We start from the raw sequence: 10,947 nt of genomic DNA on the forward strand, positions 1-10,947 counted from the left end.
CTTATTGTGCATTTCTTGTCTTATGATAGCATCTCACCCTCATTTCATGTTTTTCTGACTGCCATTGATTGTGTCTCCATTCCCAAAAGTGTTGTAGAAGCTTTGTTTATACCTGAACGGACAAATGCAATGAAGGAAGAAATTTGTGCTCTACACAAAAACAAACACTTGGGAGTTGGTGGATCTTCCTGAAGGCAAAGAGCTAGTGGAGTGTAAGTAGGTATTCACATGAAACACAAGGCAGATGGAATACTTGAGAGATATAAGGCCAAGTTAGTTGCAAAAGGTAACACACAAGTGGTGACATTAGATGGGTGATGAATTTAAAATGGACTACGAAAACTTTTGAGCAAATGTCCAATCCAAAGATTAATCTTGACAATAGCTGCATTGTGGGTGTAAATATGGAGGAGAGGGAGATTGAAGAGAGCAGTTTTGTTGGGTTGTTCGGTCTCACATTTTCCAATGAATTAATTGGGATTACCTTTGGGGGGGGGGGGGGGGTCTGAGAGGAAGCAACTTTTGGAGCCCTGTAACTAAAAGACTTACGAAGAGGATGGCTTCTTGGAAGAAGCGTCATTTGTCTTTGGGGGACAGAATGACTTCAATCAAATCCACATTAGCAAAAACCTACCAATTTATTTTCTCTGTGTTTCAGATTCCAGTGGGGGTAAGTAGAAAGATTGAGAAGCTCATGAGGGATTTCTTGGAAATATTCAGGAAAGAAACACAGCTCTATTAGGGAAGTGGCTATGGAGATTGCCTATAGAAAGGGATAAGTTGTAGGCAAAAGTAAATGTTAGTATTCATGGGCTTGTGGCAAATGAGTGGGACTCTAGAATTCTGGCCGGAGCTGCCCTCCATTCATGCCAGCCTTTCTTCTTGCCATTCATCAGGTATAATCTGTACTCTGGAAACCTAGTCAAATTCTGGGAGCATGTCTAGTTGGGTAACTCATCTTTGATGGAACAGTTCCCTTCCCTTTTTGCCCTCTCTACCCAGAAGGGGGAGCCTATTTCATCATTCTTGGTTCCCTCTAACTCGATTTGGGTTGGGATTTGAGTTTTAGAAGAGGGCTTCGAGGGTCTGAAATTTGTTGTGTATCTAATTTGCTTCAATCTCTTGAAAAAGTAGTGTTGATTTGTGATAGCCGAATCTGGACCCCCTCTCCCTCTGGTTCCATTACCTATGCTTCCTTCTTTTCGAATTTGATTCAGTCAAGTGATAGTTTGGGAGTGCCTTTTTCTTGTTAAAGAGGTTTGGACCACTCCTATTCTGCCTAGGATTAGTGGTTTTTACTAGGAAGTTTATCTGGAAAGAATTAACACAAGTGACATGTTGCAAAGAAAAGACATGGCTGGTGTCTTTCTCCCTATTGGTGCCCTCTCTGCAAGGCTGATGGTGAGTCCTACTATCACTTATTAATATCTTGCCCTTTCGCTTGTTCGATTTGGGAATGGTTTTTCTATTTGTTTGGGTGCAGATGGAACTCCTTGCCTTCTGTCCAAAGCCTTTTCTTCTCTACCTTTGTTAGATGGCCAAAGAAGAGGGGTAGAAATCTTTGGAGATGTACAAGGGCAACAATCTGCTGGACTCTCTGGGAAGAAGGAATCAAAGAATATTTGTGGAAAAACAAGAGTAGGGAGGCGACAATAGAAGCCATATCCATCAAAGTGGTTTATTGGGTGAAGACATTGAAGCTGTTTGAGGGCATCCCAGTAGGTGAGTTAATGAGGAAATAGAAGGAAATTGCTTATACTGTTCCTACTAAGGTGCAGTATGGTCAACTCTAGTCCCCAACCTCAAGTGGGTTCATAAAATTGAATTTTGATGGCAGTAGTGAAGGCAACCCAAGACCATCTGGTATTGGAGGTGTAAGTATGGTGGTGGAGCTAGGTAGAATGGTCTCCTTGAAGGACGAAGAACTACCAGGATTAGGGTTGCAAAGGGAGATAATGAGTACGCTTTGGCTGCTCGGGAGTGTTAACGAAGTGGGTTAGCAATGAAAGTAACGAGTGTCATGGTTGTACTTTATTCCTCCTTTTTATAAGGAGGATCCTGAGACCCTAAGGAGAAGGATCTAAAAGGGACTTGATTCCCATTAGGAAAGGGAATCTTGTCTTTATGTCGGTTATCAAGGGAGCACTACTAAGGTTTTGCCACGTATCTAACAAGATCTTCTGAGGAAAAAGTTTCCTTCTTCTGAGGATTCTCTTTTAGCATGTGTATGCTACTTCCCATCATAGATTCCTTGAGGTCACGTGTCATGGGCAAGGCCCAAGTTTGACTGCTACGTCTGGCTGTTCGCTTTATCGTCTTCGAGACGCTTCGTCATAGCTGTTGCGAGTATTAGGCAACATTATGTTCTCATCACATGTTCAAGGTAGCTCTTGAAGCTCATCGCAAGCTCGGGACAGATCTTTGAGCTCATCGCAAGTTTTGGGTGGTCCTCCATGTTGTTACGAGTGTATGTGTGGTTTTGTTTCGATTCCTTAATCATGAATGTGGCAATGGGGAACCACATGTACTTACAAGAAGAGTGTTCAGAAATGAGGAAGGAAAAATTATTGCTCTATTTTCTAGTCCAATAGGGGTGGGTAAATGATCTAAGAGCTGAAATCCTAGCTGTCATGGAAGGAATTCAGAAAGCAAAGGACCTGAGTTTAAGCATACCCTCGATTGAGGGCGACTTGAAGTTGGTGATTAGTTGGTTGCAAAAGCAAGGGGATGAGCGATGGTGGGAATATATCCATGACAAGAGAAGAATTAGGAGGCTGCTAAAAGGAATGGAGATTACTTTTCAATGGGTGAAAAGAAATTCTAATTCCTTTGCTGATTTTTTGGAAAAACAAGGGGTGGGAAGAAATCATTTATTTTGGGCTTGTTTGTAATTTTTTATTTTTTGGGGAGAGATAGAGTTTATCTCTCCTTTTTCTGCTGTGTACCTTCCAGTAGTGCTTAATGAATGAAATTCTTCTGTTATTGATTAAAAAAAGGTTACACAGGTGTATGGGGTTGACTATGCAGAAACCTTTGCCCTAATTGCTAAAACGAACACTATCTGGATCATGTTATCCTTGGCTGCTAACTTTGACTGGGGCTCCATTAGTTCGGCATTAAAAATGCTTTCCTGAACGGACATCTAGAAGAAGTATATATGATTCAGCCCCTTGGATTCATACATGGGTGTGAAGGGATGTCTGCAAATTAAAAAAATCCCTATATGAGTGGATCAAGGAAGGTGATGGAAACATTAAATATTTCCTCTTCATTAGCCTCCCCTGACTCTCCTTCTCTACTTTCAAGTTCTGTACTTCTTCCTCTTGTAAATTCTAACCCCATCTCCCATCTTACGTCCTTCCTCCCCTCTTCCCCCTCCCTTAGTCTCTACTCTCTAGATCATTTTCCCCTCCTTTCTCCTCTATTAGAAATTTATTCATTTGCCATTCTCCCTTCCCCACTGGCTCTTCTACATCTCTCATTTCTTTTTCCTCTATCACCCCTGTCACCCCATCCTTTTGACTGCTTTCCCCATCCCCCTCTTCTTCAGCTCTATTTTCAACCCTTCTCGGTAAGACCTCACTCGTCTCTCTACTAATCTCTTTTTCTTCTGCCGCCATTTTTTCCCCTTATCATCTCCCTCAGAACTTTCCAAAACTTCTCCCTCACCATCAGTGATGCCCAATACGTCTTCATCATCCTCCTCTATTTTTTGCATCTAATCGACTTTATAATTCACCTGAGTCTCCCCCTTCTCTTCAGCACTCCTTTTTTCTCCCCTGTCCTCCTATTGTATTGTCGTTGGATCCTTCTTTTTGGGGAAGAAAACTGTCCTCCTCCAAACAAAACCTTCAGCATCACAAGTGCCTCTTCTGTGACCACCTTCTCTGTCGAGACCTCTACAACCTCTGGGACCCCTGATCTATAAACAGAGCTCCTAGTTTCTTCTGTTATTTCTTTTCTCAAACTCAAACTTCTCGGCTCAAGAATTCTATGTTCTTCTAACTGCTCAATCCCATAAGGCTCTTGGACTGACAACACAACTGGCCACCTATGTTGAATGGAATAGTTACCAGAAGATAGAGAAAAGGAAAATATACAAACAATCATTTAACCCAAATAGGGGGAATCACCAACTCCAATCTCTCTTCCTCCCTCTTTCCCTCCACCAACTCCAATCTCTACCTCCACCACCAGGAATCACCAGAACTACATTTGCCCTTGTTCATCTAAGGAGGGTACATAGAACAGCCCATCACAAGCTCCAGCCACTCGCTTTCTTCCCCCAACCAATTCACTCCATCACCATTCTTCGGACCTTTGGAAATTTGATCGTTACCTTTGCTTTGTCCATGGTCTTACAGGGAGTATCCAAATATTTGATTTCTTCTTATATCGTTTTCTCCAGTCAGTTTTTCTTCCTTCTTTTCTTCATTGATTTAGCTCAAGTAACTCTTCTCTTTCAGTAATAAACTCCTTTTTAGTAATTAGCAGTGTTGCATGGACATAGACATGTGAGTCCGAATTTGCCCCTGTGCTCGAAAACATGGACATGCAGACACGTCTATGGAAAAGTACATACTATTAAAATAATTTATAATTTTGAATTCTAATGTTATATGCATGTAAAAAATGTTGCCTATACCAAGTAACATTTGAGATGGCACTCATCTTGTATATTAGTTGTTCATTTATGTCAAATAAGCTAGGAGATAAAAAGGAAATGTTACAAGGAAGTGTCCTCAAGAATCCATGAAATATCAAACTCTGACTCACATTTGACAAGGACACAACATCTACTTGGTGCAACACAGGTCATTACCCTCATTGTCACGCTTCTCAACCTGAGATTCTAGTCTTGTTACTTATCAATTAAAAAAAAAAAATGCAGGAGGGGGGTTCATTACTCAGTATAGGATATATCTGCAGTTGTAAATTTGTAATGAAAATGTAATAATTCACCTGATTTGGATGTAGGACAACAGTGTTAACAGCTGCACGACTTTCATATTCCCTTTGACAACCAGGAGCCCTGAAATTGATTTAAAATGAGAAAAGAACTAAAGGAAAATACAAAAAAAAAAAAGAGCCAAAAGAAAGTCTAAAGGAAGAACCATGCGATTGGATTAAAAGGTTAAAAAAAATTAATCATTTTCCAGGAAAGAAAAGCATACATGGATATAATATATAGTCATAATCAACAAATAACATAGAAAACTCAAAATACCGGGAAAAACAACTCAGAAGAAAAGACTTTTCCATTAAAAATATGTATGTATATGCCCGTGTATAACAAGCCACCCACTTTACCTCAAATCCCAAATCTTTACAGTCCCATCTTCAGAACCAGAATACATCCATTTTCCATCACATTGGAACCCCACTGCCATAACATTATTAGTATGTGAGTCATAGCTCATCACCTGCCAAAAGAACAGAAATAATTTTGTTATTCAGACCCAGGGATTAAAAAATTACAACCCATAAAGAGGAGATGACAATAGAAAAAACCAACCGGTTGAGGGCTGTTTGAATTGACTTCAAATAATCGAATGTGAGGGTTTCCAGCAGCAGCCAGATATTGCTTATTTGGGGTTATTTCGAGACGATTAACTTGCTGCACCATATTAGTGAATTTAACATCACAAATCAATGGGAATAACAAGAAAAAAAAAAGGAGAAATTTACCTAAATGTTGTATTGTCTGGGAAAAAAGGAATGTGTTACATCTTTACTATAATCATCCCCCTAGTTTCCTACCTTACTAGTCATACATTTCATTTAGACTGTATTTAGATCAGAAAAGAAATGGAAAAGCTGGATGGAGGACCCCCACAATTTGCTATTTTCCATGTTCTGCTGTTCAGCTTCAAACTGGCACAGAAAGAATCCAGAGAGCAGCAAAGTATTTGCTCCCTTTTTTCCTTTTTTTTCTTTTAGATTGCAGAGATTTCATTAAAAAATAAAGAGGTACATGAGAAGATGTACATGAGAAGATTGGTGTGTTCTTTGCAAAGTGGTGGGGGAGACTAGTTTCCACTTACTGGTGTCTTGCCAATTTGCAAAGTCTATTTGGGATTGGGCATTTTCTCTTTTTGGGTGTAAATGGGACCCTCCATCAGACATGCAATATCTTTTCTCCCCTTCTTTTTTCAGGTGGCGTATGAAAAGGGGAAGGACTATGTGGAGGGGACTGAGGGCTGCGGTATGTTGGTCATTATGGGAAGAAAGAAATTCCAGGATCTTCTCAAAAGTGGAGAGAGGGGCTGAAGAACTGAGGGCTATAATCCATATTAGCGCTGTCCGATGGCTGAAATCTTTAGAGCTATTTACAGATTACACAGTGGATGACATGTTAAGGAAGTGGGGTGAGATTGCAAACTGTACACAGGCCAGATTAATAATGAGTGTGCCCTGGACCCCACCACCTGCTGGATTCATAAAATTAAACTTTGATGGGAGTAGTAGGGGGAATCCCAGACAGTCAAGAATTGGGGGTGTATTTAGGGATGAGAATGGGGTCATTTCTGCCTTGTTCTCAGGCCCAATTGGAGTGGGTGACTCCCTTAGAGCTGAGATCTATGCAGTTATGGAAGGAATCCAAAAAACTAAGGAGATGAATATAAGAAAGCTGATAATTGAAGGGGACTCGGAGGTGGCGATAGGGTGGCTGAATAAAGATGGCAGTGGCTTATGGAATTACAACAATGAGAGGAGAAAATTTAAGTGACTGGTGCGGGAGATGGAAGTGAAGATGATTTGGGATAAAAAATCAGCTAATTCTTTAGCTGATGGATTAGCTAAACAAGGGGCATAAAGGGATTCAATGTTTTGGGCTAAATTGTAATTTTATTGTTTCTTCCTTCCCTTTTCTTTTTTATTGAAGGCTTAAGTTGTATTTGGAAGATAAGAATGTTTGTCTTCCTCTTTGTAATTATTTAATGATGATTTAACGAATTTGTTATTGATAAAAAAAAAAGATGTACATCAGGGGAAAAGGAGAAACACAGGGTTACAAAGGAAGATATCTATCACTATACAAACAATCCCTGTGAACTCCAGATTTTGCTAAACCATCAGCAATCGAATTCAGCTCCCTAGGAACCCAAATAAGGCTAGCATTCATGTTGTCCAGAATGTCTATTGCTTCAGTTAGATAATGAGCCAGCCCCCAATGTCCTCCCATTCGTCTCTCTTCCATTGTTTATGTGATTTTGGAACCTTTAAGAGCTAGTTATTTTGGAACCATTTCATTGAAGTTTCTATCTGCATTTCCACTTCCGCTCTCCAATACAAACACAACCTTGGTCATGTCCTACATATAATCCTTACCGGTTACATGCAAAATTTTCCATTGTCCTTAATATTCCTATCCTGCTAATGTACCCTAGATGCCACACAAACTTGGATTCAAGCTGATAGAAGAAGAAAATAAAAAGAAAAGAAAGATAATAGAGGGTCTAGGGTAACAAAATGGATGGTTAGGAGTTGTTGTATCATTTTTTTTTTTATTATTATTGTTACTACTCTATTGATTCTAATGAAATAACTGGATTTTGAGTTAAACAAGGCGTCATTCAGTTGGAATTGAGATCACCGCTCAAAACTCCAACTAATCAACTTCTTATCCATTATAAAAAATTATACTATAAAGTACAGAATGATACACAGGACCTTCAACTCAACTTGTCAAGTGTTAACAATCCTACAAAGAGATTCTAGCAGCATTCAAAGCCAGCCACCACAGCACAAAGACTTGCTCTAAAATCAGTATTCTCTAGTAGCGGTATAAAAAATAAAAAAAAGAAATAATAATAATAATAATAATAATAATAATAAACAGTTAAGTCATTACACAACTCACAGAATCTGGGTATTGGAGAGTCCGATAGCACCGTCCACTCTTTGCCTCCCAAAACCGAATTGTGTGATCATACCCAGCTGTTGCAAGGATCACTGAAGGTTGGCTCATCTTGATTGAATTCCACCTAACCCATCAATTCAAGGAAGCGAATAATAACAAACCCATCTAATAAAATTACAAAAAAAAATAATAATAATGGCAGAAACAATTGTTCCTGAATGGATCAATTATTACCCCTTAATTGAAACAAAACGAAATAGTAGAAACAAATTTTCCTGATAAAACGGATCAACGATTACCTCCTAATTGAACAGACTGTTATTCCATGGCAATCATTCACTTACTATCTTCCGACCCTGCAACTGAAGGTCGTCTATGTCAGGCGAAAAACAGACAATTGCAGATTCATCGTTGACACCAAGAAAAAGTAGCCAACATAAACTAAGGCTAAGAAATGTTTTCATCTCTACGATCATAAAGCTGAAACATGCGAACTCACAACGAGACACTTTTCCTGAGGAAGGTGGAACCACTCCTTTCAGGCCAATTAGAAGAGGCCATGTGATAAGAAGAGTCCATCTAAGCCTCCCCTTCCTAAAAATATTTTCAGTTCCGTAATCATGTTCTTCTTCTCCCCTCGGACGGCAGATCAAGCGGCGTCAAATCTTCTTCTCCACAGACGTTAAACAAACAAACCAAACGACATCAATTCAAAAGGTTTCTTGATTTTGTAAATTTGATGACTAAAATCTTCTTTGTCAAATAACAAAGAATCATTAAAATCAACAGAAAACGGGGAAAAAAAGGAACAATGAAAAAACCTGGACACAGTAGAACCTACAGGTAGAATGAGAAGTGAGTTATGGCCTATGGAACTGTGACTTGGCGACCATCAAGGTGAAATAGAAAAGAAAGAGAAAAGTAAAAATATCCGAGAAGGAACTAAATCTTACCACAGTGTTTTGAAGTTTGGATTCTAACCTCGAACCCCTTGTTGCAGGCGTTCCAGGTAAACACCTGCCATGACAGAGAACATCTGGAAGATTAGGCAAATCGTAAAAAGCCACAGGTTGTTGCCTGTAATTCTCTCCTTCTCCGGTGAACGTCGCCTGAGAAGATGGAACCCCAAAACCCTTTGGTGGGAAACCCAAACCCTCCAGAAACGCTGGATTTTGTCTTGTTTCTCACTGTTACGTGGAATCTTAATCTGACGTGTATTCGATTTCTCACTGTCAGTCCGGTCTGAATGAAAAGGTAGAAAGGGAAAGATGGTAAACCAAACAGTCATACGGGGTGTTTGGCATCGGAGCATTTTACAAGCATTCCATTTCTGCTGATGTATCATGTATGTTACATTAGCAAATAAACGGAATTGGTAAGAAAATTACATTTGACAATCTGTTTCTTAAAAAAACGTTTATGTACTGTTTAACTTTGGAATTAATAAAATGAAGGTTTCTTTAAACATCAATTTGACATTTCCAGAATCTGTTATCTTGAATCGCTTAATATGATACGGTACATTGAAATCTGAAAAAACGGATTACTTTTTTAAAATGTTAAAAATTGTTATTATAAATATATTATAATATTAAGTTAATCATTTTAAATGCCTGATCAACCTGCATCCCAATTTTGTGTTTTTCAAAAAAAATGTGAATTGGGGGCCCACTTATGAAATGCACCGAAGCCAAACACCCACTTAGTTTTTAACTTGTTGACACGTGTGTTTTTTCTCTTAACGAACTTTAATTTGTTAAGAAAAAACTATTTCTATTTCTATAATAATTAAGAAAAAAATGAGTACTACCCAAACTAAATTAGGTGTTGATGCTGCTAGATCCTAGTAGTGTAAGAACCGAGGTCATAGTCAGATAGTCCTTGCCAATTGGGCGGTGTCGAGGTGGAAGGACAAAGCTACGCAATGAAATTTGCGAACAAGAAAATGTCAGAGGCCCAAAGAATTATCCCCGGGTAAATACTCCGATGCTCAAGTCATTAGAAGGCAGTAGAGGGGTTGGATTCTTACCTTGAGTGGGGAATACCTTTTATAGCCGAAGGTCCATGTCCTGGTTGGATTAGGCTTTCGGGGTTGTCGAGATGAGGTTAATCGTCGAGGTCTTCGGGATGAGACCTAATCCCCAACGGGGTTGTCCCCATTCGCTCTCCTATCTTGGTCGTGCTTATTTGCATGATGTGGAGTCAACGTGGCTAGGGGAATAAGGTGGGAACCACAGAGGTAGCATGGCGTTGTCGTGACCGTGGAGGTGGTGGCGCGGCGCTAACGTGGTTGAGGTGATTTGGCGGCCATGTGGCACCCAGAGCTAGCTCGACCATGACCCGAACACCACTCCCCCCAGTTCCAAAGTTGATGAGTAAAGTGCTCGGTCGAAGTGTAGCACAGAAGAGAGCTTTAGTCCTCCATTGAGAAACTCGAAGTTGAAGTTTGGTTGTGCATCTAGTTTGGTTCACGTAGAGTTTGTCAAAATTCAGAATCCGTGCACCCTGCCCTCTAATGCTTGTCTACAAGATGTTGCCAAAGAGCTCTCCAATCATCGGTTGAGGAATTTTGAATTCATCATTCGGAATCTGAGCACCACTCCCCCAGTTCCCAAGTCAATGAGATGAATACTTGGTCGTGGTGTAGCACGAACTCCTCGGTCACTGGTTGAGGCCTGTGAAGTTGGCACTTGTTGAATGCGTCATGGGGGTCTTCGAGCTTAATTAGACCAGTTTTCTAGGGTGAACCGACTAGGCTAAGGTTTGCTTTGCATGAGGGAATAGTCGGGGTGTTTGAGTGGTATCGGGTGCTACCGGTGCAATTGATGCCGAACTCTTTTAGGTTCCTTATCGGCCTTATGTCATACTGCTTCATCCATGACCTTGAGCTTACCTTGGGAATGGTGAGCTTTTTTCTTCAGTTGAAGCATTATTAGTAGGGTTATTACTGTTTCTTGGTTAGGCAGCGCATTAAAGTGTTGGTCGAGGCCCGTCCTCGATGAAGAACTAGAAGGGGGAATTCTTCTTTGTGTGCTGTCCCGAGGGCTTGCCCCTTCCCGCCGTGCTCCAAGAGCTGATGACTA

At 40.2% G+C, this 10,947-nt stretch overlaps 1 protein-coding gene across 10 annotated transcripts in view; it reads right to left on the reverse strand.

The window, feature by feature from the left end:
• LST8-1 (Transducin/WD40 repeat-like superfamily protein) overlaps positions 1-9,169 on the reverse strand; it is a 53,826-nt gene extending 44,657 nt beyond the window's left edge. Inside the window, exons 1-7 of one of the 10 annotated variants that reach the window (XM_088984309.1) lie at positions 8,818-9,092; positions 8,364-8,529; positions 8,164-8,226; positions 7,865-7,988; positions 5,516-5,617; positions 5,311-5,423; positions 4,963-5,032 (exon numbers count right to left, since the gene is read on the reverse strand). In XM_088984309.1, coding sequence (XP_088840435.1) covers positions 4,963-5,032; positions 5,311-5,423; positions 5,516-5,617; positions 7,865-7,972 — 393 coding nt within the window. In that variant the 5' untranslated portion in view covers positions 7,973-7,988; positions 8,164-8,226; positions 8,364-8,529; positions 8,818-9,092. Of the gene's footprint in view, positions 1-4,962; positions 5,033-5,310; positions 5,424-5,515; positions 5,618-7,864; positions 7,989-8,163; positions 8,227-8,363; positions 8,536-8,817 lie in introns of all 10 variants that reach the window. The other 9 variants (XM_088984304.1, XM_088984308.1, XM_088984302.1 and 6 more) reach the window with 9 other exon arrangements.
• Between the last annotated feature and the right edge of the window lie 1,778 nt (positions 9,170-10,947).

The sequence above is a fragment of the Nelumbo lutea genome, chromosome 4, assembly GCF_056320005.1.
Source record: "Nelumbo lutea isolate HS-2025 chromosome 4, American lotus-T2T, whole genome shotgun sequence".
NCBI classification, from domain to species: Eukaryota; Viridiplantae; Streptophyta; class Magnoliopsida; order Proteales; family Nelumbonaceae; genus Nelumbo; species Nelumbo lutea.